Below are 15,206 nucleotides of genomic sequence, written 5' to 3'. Positions count from 1 at the left end.
CAAATCGGAGATCTCTTAAGTGAGCAACAAAAGAATGCTCCCCGAGGCATGATTTCGGAGCAATAACTGAGATTGTGTCGGTTTTGTACTCCGTTATTACTCACTTAGGAACAAAAACCAAATCTCCGAAGAGAGTAATCCAGGAGTATTCCTTTTGATTGATAGGGAAGCTATAGCACCTCGTTCAAAAGAATTTTTCTGTTATTGGAAAAATTTATCATAAGAAACAATATGCACAAGGGGGATGCAATAATGCGGCCTCCGGGCAGCTATCTCATTTAAAGTTTCTCATCTTGAAGATACAATCCCTCATACAATCAGCAATAATTTCTTTAGTTTCGTTTAGTTTAGTTTTGTAGTTTCGCCTAATGAACATCTCTTCACAAAATTTGAAAATATCCTCCACACCCGGCACATTGGACAGCAAGCTTGTTGGTTTTGGAATCCATATACGTATGCAAAATTTGAAATTTTAGCAAAATTATAACTTCAGAAACCATCTACATATCGATGGCTGAGTGAAAGATCGACCTATCTCGGCAGCCAGTTCGAAAACGCCCTATGTCAGAAAATTTTTCAACAATGCCCTGTTTCAGAATTTGGTTGAAGAACGCTCTATTTTAAAATTTTATTAAAAAATGCCCTATCTCAGAATTCAGTTCAAAAATTCCCTAGTTCAACTGCCGATTTCAAAACTTTCGTTTGAGAAAGGCATTTTTGAACCTAATTCTGAAATAGGGTGTTCTTCAACCAAATTCTGAGGTAGGGTATTTTTCAATAAAATTTTGAAATAGGTCCATTCTTCAATGAAATTCTGAAGTAGGGCGTTCCTGAAGAGTTTTCTGAGACAGGGCGTTTTCGAACTGGCTGCTGAGATAGATCGATCTTCCACTCAGCTATCGATATGTGCTGATCGATTCGAATCACCAGCATTCAGATTTAACATTTAAAACAAGTTCATAGGCATGCCATTTTTATGAGCTGTTAAGGCGCCAAAATACCGAATACGGGAAAAATACGGGACATGAAAAGAAATACAGAACATTTGGCGTCCCGTATGAAATAAATAAATTACCACGACAAAGGCCGAAAAAAGAGGGCTGTCCCTTATAATACAGGACGGATGGTCACCGTAAGTATACAGTATCGGTCATATCTATAGCACGCCATTTCAAAGTGATATTGTGTGCCAATTCTGTTTATTGGGAGTTTGTAAGAACTATTTCTAATATATTTTTTTTTGACGAGGTGGTTTTTGAAGATTTTCGTATTTACACATTTTATGTGCAATAATTCATTCATAAATATATTCGCCAATCAACATTAGCGCTAGATTTTCATACAATGGTGGAAAAATAAATAGGGACACGACATTTTAACAAATTTTTTCCTAATTTTCTTTTGTTTAGGTTTTAATATTTATCTATTATTTTTTTTTATAAAAGCATAGCTCATTACCTAACAAAGACCATATAACTTCATATATCAAACTTTGTGCAAAATTATAAAAATTCTGCAAAATTCCATCTAAATTTTCAACTTTTTAATCAGATTTTTTAAAATTTTTTTTGAGTACGCAGTTTTATAACCCATTAAATTTTAGGAAAATAAAGTGGAAATTTGAAGTTGCTAACAAATCTCGTTGATTTTTGATAATTTTCATTCTGAATGTATTACGCATTTTTTCCATACAAAAAAAAAATATCGAACATACTTTGTATGGAAGAAAACGCGTTAAAAAAGAGATAATTAGGAAAAATTTGTTAATATGTCGTGTCCCTATTTATTTTTCCACCACTGTATATCTGATTTCTATCTTTCATAAGGAACTCTCAATAAAGTTTCACAACCACAGTTTTTTAAATGTTTCCAGTAACAAAATTTTTTCTTACCGCCAATGACTGCCTAAGATGAGAATTTTGCACTTTTATGGCGCCTGCATCGCCGGCAACCATTCTGACTATGGCTCGGTATGAATGCCTATTTTTTCACGCAGCAATGCAATTTGCAGACTAAAATGGCAATAAAAATCACAATTCCAAAGGCAAATTGATTTTCTGTGAAGTTCCTGTTTTTTGCACACTGGTGAACAGCGATGCAAATCACACTCGCAATTACAAGTAGTAAACTGTGCTGGACAACCGGCAACCGTTATATTATGTTCACAAAGGCACGTGCAATATTCAACTAAATGCACCGTTCGACATTGTACCATAGAAATCCGAAGATGCTTTTCCTTATAGCCAAGTACTAACGAACTATGCACTGCATGCGCGTAGATATGCAGATATTCACGTAATGTATGTACATTAGACTGCATCACCGAAAAAACTTTGAGTTTTTCCGTCGGGACTACAAAATTTATTATATTTTAAGACGTCCACCAACTATTTCGAAAAAATATTAAGATTTAAGCAAGCTGGACCAATTTTGAAAATACCTCCAAAAATGGAGTTTTATATGAATAAAAATAGTTTCTTAAAGAACTTTTTGAAAAAAATCCCCTCAGATGACAAAACAGATTAGGCTTAAAAATTCTGCATAAAAAAATATTTTCAACGGAATCGTAATAACGAGATTTTTGATGCTGTTTTTTTACTCTTTGCAAAGATTGATTTACGAAAAACTTAAATAACTGGGCCAAAAATATTCTGATTTAGACATGTGGTATGTCGGTAGAAAGGTATTTTCACACTATTTTTATTTATGTGCAAAAAAAGTTATTCCTGTCCCAATTTTTTTTTTCCAATACCAACACATCTTAAATCAACTTTGAATGATGTTCGTTCATTCTACCTTTCTCTTTCATCCTTTGAATGAGCTTATTAGCAAATGAATAAAAAGGGTGAGAAAATACCTTTCCAGTGATACCTCACAAGTCTAAATCGGAAGAGTTGGGGTTCTTTGAAAAAAAATTAAAAAACAGGATCAAAAATCTCATTATTAGATACGATTCCGTTAAATTGTTTTTTTTTACGTAAATTTTTTAAGCTTAAACCGTTCTATCATTTTTCAAAAAAAAGTCCTAAAGAAACAATTTTTAATCATAAAGAACTCCATTTTTAGAGGTATTTTCAAATCGGTCCAGCTCGCTTAAATCTTAATATTTGTATGAAATATTTTGGTGGACGTCTTAAAATATAATAGATTTTATAATTTCAATGGGAAGACAGTACCGTTTTTTTTTGTATGGTGCGTGATGCAGTCTAATGTACATAAGTATGTATGGTAGGTGCATACGCATGCAGTATAAGGAAATGCATAGCAATCAATGCCTGCTAGCGACAAGACTACCAACATATCAATACCAACAACAGCTAAAACAACAACAACACGCACTGCGCCGACGACAACCCATCTGTTCAACATCAACAATGAATTAAGGGAAATCGTGGGCAGGCAGACAGGCGCAGTCAAAATGCGTCGAGCTAGCCCGGCTGAAGTACATCTATATTTCCATACATAGATACATACGTGTGTACGTATATCTACGCGTAGAGAGAAACACATACACCTGCATTAAGGTGTACTAGCCCTGCAGAAAATGTGACTAGCTCAGAACTAGCGTAGAACTAGACTTTTTTCCCGACAGTGCTAGTTCTAGCTCAATACCCAAGCAATGTTTTCAACTGTCCAGTTTTACACGGCGATTTCATTGACGGTGGCAATTGTCGCCCAGTGCATTACTTTGCAACTAGTTTTTAATCGGTCCCGTTTTGGACAGTTTTTTTTTTTTATAAGAAAACATTTTCCGTTTTTTCTGTTCTTTTACAGATTCCATGTTTGTTACATATTTTATAAAAGCGACACGCGGTAAGCGGCACGCAACAATTTAAATTCATTAAATCTGAAAACTCACAACTGCCTCCACCGCGATTTGAACTCGCGACCAACGATGCTTGAGTCGGAGGCCTTCTCGTTGAGCTACTTTCTTATTGTACGAGAAGTGAGAATTTGTACACTTACACCGCAGGCTTCAAATGTCCCGCTCTGCAGCCGTTTTGCACCAGTTCCGAGATAGTTCTGAAATATTTAATTTGAAACTAGCGCTTTGCCAGACTGTCTCTAAATTTTACTGCAGGGAGGATAATCCGCCTGCATACAATGTAGTGCAGCACACACATCCACCCATTCACAGCAAAAATATAAGAGCAACAAAGTAGAAAGAAAACCCAAACGCTGACGTTGCAAGAATAAATTGTTTATAAGCAAACGTGCATGTGTGGGTGTTTGTGCATTTAACACTTGAAAGCAGTTGAAGAAGCGGCACTGCAACAGCCGATGACTGTTCGCTGTTGACACTGTCAATGTCAGCTGCAGCCGCCGCCGCCGCCGCAGTAGCCGGTACTGGTGCTACCTATGTATGTATGCAGTAAGCCTAGCAAATATGACATTGATTTGCCTGTACGCCTGACTGCATGCACAGCCTTGATTTGTTTATCGGAGGCAAGCTCCTGCAGCCAACCATTCAATGTCTAGCGCTCGCATTGCCTAACTGAACTCAATCAAAATGCAGTCATCAGCCCTGTATCTCCCCCTATTGCTGTTGAATGGTATCCAACACATACATACATCTGTACGTAAGTTGCGTTTGCACTCTTTCGGTTGCAGTAGTAAATTTTTCCATGGTAATCCCACATAGTTGTAACCAAATAGTTCCTTTTACTTCGATGTCTTTCTTCCGATTTAACGCCACTGCCGATCTGCCTGTACATATGTATATGTCGCTACCGCCCAGGCATCATCAGCAGTGCTATCAACGCCAATATCCTATTTTTATTTAAGCATTGCACTCAATGCTGAAGACAAGCACGTCATTGACAACGATGATGTTGCTGAAGTGATGAAACAGCCATTAGGAATGTATAAACATTGGGATTGCAAAGGGGTAAAGTGTGAATTTTGGATATGCAGTTACGAGATGCGGTAACCAAAGTTGGTGAAGCCGTGTGCCGCGGCAGAAAGAGAGGGGTTAATGGGCATTGCTTGGTAGGGGAAGGGGCTCGAGCCCCACTAACTTTCAAGTTTTTCTATATATAAATAAGCAAGCTTAATAGTTTCGAGTAGATCCTCTACACTACTTTCACTCTTTCTCTCATTGAGTACTCTTTACCAAATGTGCATTCATGAGTAAGGGATGAAGTTATTTAGTTCGACGAGCCCGGAAAAACCACAGGTAGATACGATGATGAAAGGCAAGCTGATGCTGGCAGAAAATATGCTACGTAAAGAGTCACGCTTCTATCGGTCGAAGTGCGCGCCACGTGGAGGAGATGTTGGGAGTTGACAAAAAGGACTGGAGAAGAATTACTCGAAAGAAGAAAATAAAAGCGAAGAGCTGAAGATGCTGACCGACTGGAATAATGCCCGAATTCTACCAGAAAGTGCGGTCACTTGCCAAAAGCTTTAAGCGGATAATTGTTTTAAGTCCAATAATGACAAAGGGGTTATTGATGTCCAAAAAGGGCTTATATGACTGTACCGAGTCGAATTTCTGCCCATTTTTCCTGAAAGCGGTGTTAAGTCAATAATTTTTTAAATTATCCTTCAGGTTTTTTGAGAGGTTTTTCATACGGATCCAAACTAAAGACACCACCATGGGAGATATGATTTTGTGTGAACATTAGGCTCGGTTTCGAAAAAAAAACTCGTTATGCTACTTTTCTAAGCGTGCACATTGGAAGATAGTTTAAATTTTCCAGACATTTTTGCATTCAGTAGAGTTATTTTTCACAGAAAAGAGCTCGAATAGACCACTACGGAAAAAAGTTGAACGTAAATACTAAAAAATGAAGTATTGGGGCGTAGTTACCCATCGACGTAAAATCGGAGACCGTAACAGCTGACACGACCTAATTAGATTATCGTGTAAACGAAAACTCACCACCACATGACGACGCAGTTGTCGTTGCATCTCTCTCTCGTCAGCAATTTGATATGTTGATACGGATGGCAAGTATGGAAGAGCGGCTCCGTCGGTGGCTAACTGGCGCATAAAAGGTAACTTCAACACCGAACGTAAATTCTTCATGGTTCAATGATCGCATCTAAACCAAATGAGACCACCTTGAGGTACCACCTTTCCGATAAAAAAAAACTATCGATGTCGGTTTGCGTGATCCTAAGTTATGTAGGTAACATACATAAAAAAATACGACGAATTGATAACCCCTCCTTTTTTGGAGTCGGTAAAAATACCGAAAATATTAGAACACTTGTAAATTTATTTAAAAACCCTAAACTTATATAAATGAAATAAAATTAGTAAACTTAGTTTATTTTTTTTCGCCATTTAATTGAAAATTATATTAAATTTGTTGAGCTCAAGGCCGTGGTGAAATAAAACCATGCGCAGTCGAATGGTCCCGATGGTGACTTCAGACTGAAGTTGAAATATTGACGAAATAAACGCAAAAAAAAGACTGAGTGTTTTATTTAAACATGACCTTGAGGGACATTTGTACAGAAAAATTTTCTTTCTGGTTTAAATTTAAGCATAAAGTACTAAACAATTCTACATTGTGATGTGAGTTATTACAAAATACAAAAAAAAAGTAGGGGTTCAATTCTCTCAAGTTTTATCTAAGGATAGTGCCTTTTAGTAGCAGAAAATGCCTAGCACCGTCATCCGGGAAAATTATTAAAAATCAACGCGATTTCCTAGCGTCTTGAAATTTTAACTTTTACGTACCTAAATTTAAAGGGTTATATAACTGCATACCTAGAATTTTTCTAAACGTTCTGAACAAAAAGTTTAAAATATTTGGGTGTAATAGTTTAAGTTTGTTGAATTTTTATAATTTTTGTACGAAGTGTGAAATGTGGATTTACAGCACTTCCAACACAACCTACATTAAAATCACTCAAAAAATTTACTTAGAATTAGATTTCAAAACGTAAAAAAGGTAATAACAATGCATATAAAGCTTTAACTTGTTGTATTTTGTTCAAGATTTTTACAATTGTCTTATCCTTCGTTTGTTAGTTTATAGAGAAATTAATTTTGTACTGAGGCTCAGTTTTCCATGGATCCTCCCAATTAGTAAACTTAAAAAACTTAGCGTAACTCGCTTGACATAAAAAAATTATATTGAGGAAGTTCTCATAACTTGTCTGGATGATAGATATCAACAAAGAAGACTTCACGTTCCAATAGTCTAATTATTTAGGGCATAAGCACGGGTATTCTTGAATTTAAAAATTCCTACAGGGTATATTTGGATTTTACTGCACGCCCACGAATAAGTGTTCACATTGGCTATATGCAGGCGCGTTGACACAATTGCTGAAATTCTATTCAACTGTCAGCTTTGAAACATTTGTCACGTGCTACTTTGCACAAGCAATTAGTTTCTTTGACTATGATTGCTTTAAGGGTTTTATGTATTTTTGATTTTTTTTTCCTAAATTCCCATTGGTTTTCAAACGGGATTTAGACGCAAGGTCAGAGACCCCAAACTCAATTAGGCACATATGTACGTATACATATGTACTTATATGTCTATGCTTACGTTGTATTTTACTTATGTTAATCTGAGTTTCCTTATGAGTGGGTGAAGTTCAATGTGCTCTCACTATGTGCGTTCTAAATGCACTTGATACTAATTGCACGTAAGTGACGTTCTTGGGGGTGGTGATTGATATTTAATTGGTAAAAGTACCGTAATACGCAGAAAAGAATTATCAAGAACCAACGCGATTTTTTACCAACTTAAAACTGTGTTCACATCAGGCGATTTTCCAGGCAATTTTAGAGGCGATTAGTTGAATCAAAAGGTGGCTAGCCCCCAACTTCATTGAAAGCGATTACTTGGAAGGCCAACTACATTTTATTTAGTTTTTTCAAAACCATTTTTTTTAAGCGCTGTTCATAAGTTGAGCCTTATAATTGTTCGTAGTTTAATTTCTGTATATCCGATGAAAAATATTTACAGTGCGTACACGGTAACCGCAACCCTCAGTACCTGAAATTTCTTGATTAAAGCAAGTCTCTAAATCAAAACATTGTAACCTTTAAAAATGCAACTTCAAAAAAATTTAACCTCAATACCTAAAACATTATTTGTTTGTGCATGCTACACACATAATTTGAATTTTTTACCTTTTTTTGACTTATACGATGTTTCCACAATTCGTAATTCGCTCTCTAAGTAATTCGCTAAGTAATTCGTGAATTACCCTGTTTCCATGACACGCATTAGTAATTCGTTTGGCAGCTTTAGTTCTTGTTCTTGTTCTGCGCTATTTATTATTATTTTTGTGTACTGCAAATATCGAAGATGGAGCTAAAATTTAAGTTATCATCAACATTTTTAATTTATATAGAGAATATTTTATTAATATTATTCTATAACTAGAAAAAGTGCCAACAATTGGGACCAGGCCGGTGAAAACTTCGATATAATTCCGAGAAATATTAGAGAAGGCAGCGATTCGTTCGTCATTCGCATGGTAATTCGATCTGAATTACCTACAAATAAGGTGATTCGTAATTCGGAAGGTAATTGGCAAGGCAAATGACGAATGGGAGAGCGAATTACGAATAAGAGAGCGAATTACGAATCGTGGAAATGCCGTATTAAGCATGTACTATATACATAGGAAAAAATTTGGAAGTTAGGGAGGAGCCAAAATTATCGAGCTAGCATTTCCTGGTACTATTTCTGAATATATATATATAGCCCTACCTGGCTACGCCCATGACTGCATACTCAAAAATCTGATTAAAATGTCGAAAATTTAGATCAAACTTTGCAGAATTTTTAAAATTTTTACACAAAGTTTGAAATTTATATGGTTGTTAGATAATGGGCCGTATGAATAAAAACTAAGCAATTGCTTTTTCTTTAAATGTTATACTTTTTACTCGATTTATTTAAATAAATTCAAAAAAAAAGCTCTGAAATTTTAAGAAAAAGCAATTGCTTAGTTTTTATTCCTACGGCACAATGTGCTGCACTTTTATAATAAATAAATAAACATTAAATAAAGACAAGTAATTTTTAAACAAAAACAAAACCGACTTCAATTCTCGTATAAAAATTTAAGATTATCGTTAATTTCTTCGTGATCCAATGATCGGATTAGTATGGGACCTTAAAAAAAAACATTTAAAAAAATATTCCGATGAATTGATAACCTTCTTCGTTTTGTGAAGTCGGTTAAAAATAAAGCGTTTCTATTATTTTGGCCATGAGTGTTTGTATAAGGAAACCTAATCACGATTTGATTGTTTGAAGTAAGGGCTAGTTGAGAGGAGACTCCGGCATGTTTAGCCTCGCCAATGAAGTTAGTGCTCCAATTACAGCTGCAAAACTATAGATGGCGCTATCGATAGTATGGACGATTTTAATTTGTCACCATTATCGATGAATGATGGTTACTAACGCGATACTATCAGAAATCTTGCATCAACGTCTTTTCGTCTCTACTTAAAGATACTCTTCATAAAAAAAAACAGTTCTTTAGCACGCAATGTGCCGTTTTGTTGCGTTCAAATTCAGAACCTAGTCAAAAATGGTATTTTTTAAGACCCTTGACAGGAATGATCACGAGGAGGTACCAAATTGGTTTGCTTTCTAACAATATTTTCCTCCACCACATGGCCCATGATAAAAACACCTTTTCGATTATGTTAAACATTTTTTTATATTTATATGGCTAGAGTGGATGATCAAAGTCGATGTGTTTAAACAAATCAAAGTATTTGCTTTGAAACATTCCCGGAAATGCAGAAATACATTACACTTAATATAAATTTTACTTTGCACTATCGAATTATTTATTTCAAGTTTCTTAGTTACATTACGCTTTTTCTTTTTGTTGCATTGGGCAATAACCTTTGGTGTTGAGACAATCGCATTCTACCGGAGGTAATGCCTTGGGAAGAGGTTTGTCACATTCCGAAAAGCTCGGATATGGTGTACAGACTTTCAAACAATCTTGCGGCCCAGGGAAGTCGTGGCATTTGAAGTCGCATTTTTTCGTACGACAACCAGGCCAAATAATTTTCCAACATTTCGGATTCAAATTGTTGGGACATTGCCTTGCAATATCACGCACTTGTGATTGAGAAATATCCTTATGGCCCAACTTCCGCCGCTTCGGCAGTGGTATATCGTCCTGCTCATAGCAACATGTGGGGTGTTTTTCTATTCGAAAACCGCTGAATTCACACCAGGTTTGTTGATATGGTTTATTCTTCTCGGACGGCGCATAATACAAATCATCAAATCGTGGATGCATTTCGACACATGGATTATTACAGCACTCGGGGTTTTCAAGGTTCGATGGTATGATTTTTTCTTTACAAGGCCTTGTTTTCCTCTTTGCCGCCAAAGCTTCCTCACTGCAAATGGCAATTTTTTGTAGTTTGCATTTGCGTTTTAGTTTAGGTTTGCTGGGCGCTTTCTTTGCTTTCGTCGGTAGTATACAGCCGCCCACGGTGCTTGATAACCGTAACGGCTGGGCAAACGACGTCGCTAATTTTAAGCCGGGTTTCCTGGTACACAGCAAGCTTTTGCGAAATATATTTTGCATAGCCATTGCAAACAATGATTTTTTTAAACAAAATTTTAATTTAGAGTAAAGCCAAAGGGAGTATATTGATTAAGACAATAAAAGACTAAAATATTAGCATTTTAAGATTAATAAACAATTTTTAAAAAGTAATTTTTATGACTCAGAAAGCTCAGTTCTTGAATTTCAAACACTTTCAAAATATTGAAGTGGAAGAGAATAAAGTGGAAATTTTTCTTTTAAATCGAAGAAATTAATAAAAAATAAGTAAAATCTAAATCAAGGAAAAGAATCAAATTGAATTATTGAAAGGCATTTTTTCATCCGATTACGTTAGCTTCTAGTTGGGCATGAAATATTTTACATTAATTTAGTGAACATGACCAGTTACAAACATAGAAATAATAACCACAAAAAGTGGTGTTGGTGGCAAACTTGGTTTTGCCACAGTTCAATTTATTGTACGAGTACAGATGCACATTTGCACATACATACATACCGTCGTTTAAAGTACAAAACCGCGTATCAACAAAATGGAAAACCGCGTATAAATATAGTGCAAAACCGCGTATGTGAGGTTGCATAAATTACTTTCTAGAGAGTAAAAATACTCATATTTCAAAATGGTTATCTTTATTTTTTATAAAGCAATCGCATTTCTGGCTAGTATATTTCAGGACGAATGGATAAGGTTTGAGCCAAGAGCCCAAAGAATTGTACATTATTAGAACATTGAACGAGTGCTTAACCTACACAGTGTTTTAATGTAGTAGTCAAAAGGAAAAAGGGGCATAATGGCTGCATTTCGTTATTCATTCTGAACGTTTGGAATAAACTTTTTTGTTTACTTATTCTTTAGAACGTTCCTGATGATATGTTAACATATTTTTCAAACGCATTCTGTTTATTCTGGCTGTGAAATGGGATTATCTGGAATGTATAAAGAAACGCAGCCAATATTTCAAAAAAAATTTTGCTGCCTTTTCACCAGTGATCGGTCTTACAAAAAAATAGTGTGGTAGAATCTGGAAAAAAATGTGGTAGATTTCAAAAAAATTTGGTACCTAGATCTCAGGTTTTGTATCAAACTTTGTACAAAAATTAAAAAGTTCTGCAAGTTTTCACCTAAATTGTAAACATTTTAATTAGAATCTAAAAAAAATTAATTTTAGTATAATAAAGTGCAAGAAAGAAAAATTGCGTTGAGTTTTGGCAATTTTTTTCCTTGACAGTGTAAAGCAGTTCCATAGCAGTTCCTTCCATATCAAGATATTTTCGAACATATTTTGAAAGATTTCTGCAACCTTGCGGAGTGCTGCAAGCTTTCCTTTTTATCACATCACGATGTAGCGAACAAATGTGGAACGTTCCAGAAACCGCTTCTTGGGATTTGCCGATTTTGACAATTCTCAAGTAAAATTAAACAATGCTTTGAAACTTTAGATGTACTGAAATTTGCTAATACTTTCACAAAAATCGCTATGTTTAAATCTGATTAAAAAGTTGAAAATTTTGATGAAAATTTACTGAATTTTCGCGATTTTTGCACAAAGTCTAGGAATTATATTTTTATGTTTTTTGTTGTTGAATGAACCATATTTTTATACAAAATTGGCGGAAAAATATTAGAATAAAAATTGTTGCATATATTGTGAAAGATTTGCAGTGCCAATACTTTGTTCCGGCAGTGTATATTTAAAAGCAAAAAAGCTTTTGACTGCCGTGGTCGAGTAAGTAGAGATTTCGGCTATAAATTCTGTGTGTCCCAGATTCGAATGCCGGCATATTCAGAATTTAAATGATAGAAACAAATTTTTTAATTTTCATATGAAATTTCAATTTGTAAACGCTTGTCAATAGCATTTTCAATCTTGATAATTTATCAAGAAAAAGAGCTTTAATATATTTCTGTGCTAGAATTCCAATTCTTGATAAATAATAAAAAATTGACAAATTATAAAAAATTTTGATTTATCAAGTTCACAGAATCGGGCTGTTAGAACCCTTCCAACAATATTAGAGGGGACTCTCTGCCCATGTACACATTCGCATTCGCAAAACATTCGTATCATTGTATGCGAATGCGAATGTCGAATGCGAATGTGTAAAATGATACGAATCATTCGCATAACGAATGCGAATGCAAATATTCACGCCATCCCTGACGTTAAGAGTGGCAGCATGCAGATACTGAGCCAGTGTATCTATCTTGCATAATCACAATTTTAACCGATCTCAAATATCATTTGCAATTGTGTTAAGTGAGATAATGTTGTAAGTTTGAGTCAGTCGAAGTCAGCCAGTTGCAACGCGGTTGAGCTTAGTGTTATGTTAATGGAAATGTGTAGTTATGAATTATTGCTTACGCAAAATTTTCATTTATTTATGTGTAAATAATTACATATCGAGTGCTGAGTGGAAGATCGACCTATCTCGGTAGCCAGTTCGAAAACGCCCTATCTCAAAAAACTTTTCAAGAACGCCCTATTTCAGAATTTGTTTCAAAAACGCCCTATCTCAGCTGCCGATTCAAAAACGCCCTATGTCAGCACATTTTCAATACATTTTGAAGAAAGATAGGGCGTTTTTGAACCGAATTCTGAGATAGCGTGTTTTTCAATAAAACTCTGAAATAGGGCGTTCTTGAAAAGTATTTTGAGATAGGGCGTTTTCGAACTGGCTGTCGCGATAGGTCGATCTTCCACTCAGCAGTCGATATACAATTATCGTTTCACAAAACTTTTTAAGATTGATCGGGTGAAATTTCCCAAGCCAAAATGTTGAACAAATTAAACAAAGATAGACTCAACGGTTTCGAATTTCGTTTAAACTCAATTGCCAATTGCCAACACTATTGACCAAGTTTATTTGAAACTCCAGGTGGCAGATTATTTGCCTCTCTCTACCAATCATACCCTGCCTTTTTTTTGTTTTGTATAGCTAAAAGCAACAACATTTGGAGCATTGCTGCAATAAAATAACCAACAATATTTTCTGCAAACTTTACCTTAAATTAACGTATTTATTTTAATTATGGAGTTCGTACTTCGTGTTACGTCAAATGAGTTGGTATAGCAACAATTACTGAAGCCTGTTGGTCCATCGGTGGAGCACACAGTGGGTCCAATGCAAGTGATACAAACACCCGCTAACCAAATAACTTATAAACCAATATATGTACATAAAACGTATGCACATACATATGTACATGCATACTTCGTACATTTGTGCGGCTGAATGTTCCCCAATTTCTGGTCAATATGAGTGTGGTGCCATAACTTGCCACAAGCGGCTGCGCTAAATGACTGGACTACGCGTGCGCTGCTGTTCAACAGTGTCTATGCATTTGTTTGTTTGCTTTCTTTCTTTGCATTACATTTCCAGCTTTAATTGCTCCACTTTGCTGACGGCACGACGGTGTGCAGATACCCACCTACAGTATCGGTCATATCATTAGCGACTTCATTTTAAATTGATATTGGGCACACACGAACCCACACACAGTGCCTTGCTAAGAGAGCCGTATTTGTCAAGAGGGAGCGAGAAAGTTGAGCAAACCTTTTATTATTGAATCATGATATAGACCCAAGATTTAAACGTTGTAGAAAACTACAAAAAAGTTCAAAAAATATTCATCCAACTATTAGAATTTTTCGAGTACATAATTTTTAGCCACCTGAAACTTGTACATTATTGCACTAAAATTGAATGGATTTTAAAACTGTTTGCTCAAAAAAATTCTAACAGTTCTGAGAAAAAATTTTGCAATTGGTTGGTTGATTTTTTTTTTAGTTTTTTAGAAAGTTTTAAGCTTGGGTTTATATGAGTTTTGTTAGAGAATGAACTGCAATTTAACTGAAAATTCTTAAAATTAAATAAATAAACATAGGTGCTAAACAATATCTCTTTGAAATGCGGGTACTATTGATGTGACTGCCACTGTATGTGCAGATGTATACATATGGAAACTGATAGTTTACATTCCTATACATACATTCATACTTTGATAAGTAGCCGCTGCAAAAATATGTACTATAAATAAGTTTGTAGCTTACTGGGATTAATGTTGCAATGGCGTTGCCTCGCACTCAACTCTTGCAGCGCTCCAATAACTGCGCCACAAAAACAAAAACAAAAACCACAGAAATAAAAGTATAAAGTGTGCTTCTTTAACGTTATCGACTTATTTACCAACTTAACAAATGCATAACTGATATTTTTAATTAATATCAAGTGAGCGGCAAGAGAAACCGTCAGATTGCTTGGCTTCGAGCTTTGAATAAGCTTCCTGTTTCAGCGCTTTACCGGATATATTTATTGGCAATTTTGTATGAATAGAATGAGTATTTTTAAATATGTCGATATATGTATTAGATATACTATATTAATTTATATGAGGAGCATACTTGTGTTCCATTAAAATTTCTCCACAATTCTGACGAATATATTTACATACATAAGCATGTATAAGCACGTGCCCACATCCACTTTTGTGAATTTCTACCAGTCACAAAACTTTTATGATACAAAATTTTATTAGCTTCATTAAAGTTCGCCATAAACGATAGCGCCAAAAAAGAAACCTGTTGCTGGTCACTCTATTTTGCCGCAAACTATTGCGTTGAGTGTCGGCTAGCTGTTGCATGCAACTGCGTTGAATGACGTAGGAGATTCTGCAGTCGCCGCTG

General features: G+C 35.3%; 2 protein-coding genes across 2 annotated transcripts in view; both read right to left on the bottom strand.

Annotated features, from left to right (window-relative positions):
• LOC118744865 (probable serine/threonine-protein kinase DDB_G0282963) overlaps positions 1–15,206 on the bottom strand; it is a 122,974-nt gene that overhangs the window by 13,417 nt on the left and 94,351 nt on the right. The gene's annotated exons all lie outside the window — the stretch shown is intronic.
• LOC118744866 lies at positions 9,753–10,545 on the bottom strand. Its single transcript, XM_036478253.1, has one exon. The coding sequence runs from the start codon at positions 10,543–10,545 to the stop codon at positions 9,805–9,807; it is 741 nt and encodes a 246-aa protein (XP_036334146.1). The 3' UTR covers positions 9,753–9,804.

Source organism: Rhagoletis pomonella, unplaced genomic scaffold (assembly GCF_013731165.1).
Source record: "Rhagoletis pomonella isolate Grant_MI unplaced genomic scaffold, Rhpom_1.0 Rhpom_scaffold_00008, whole genome shotgun sequence".
NCBI lineage: Eukaryota > Metazoa > Arthropoda > Insecta > Diptera > Tephritidae > Rhagoletis > Rhagoletis pomonella.
Note: the sequence above shows the minus strand (reverse complement) of the source record. Positions and strands in the feature narration are given on the sequence as shown.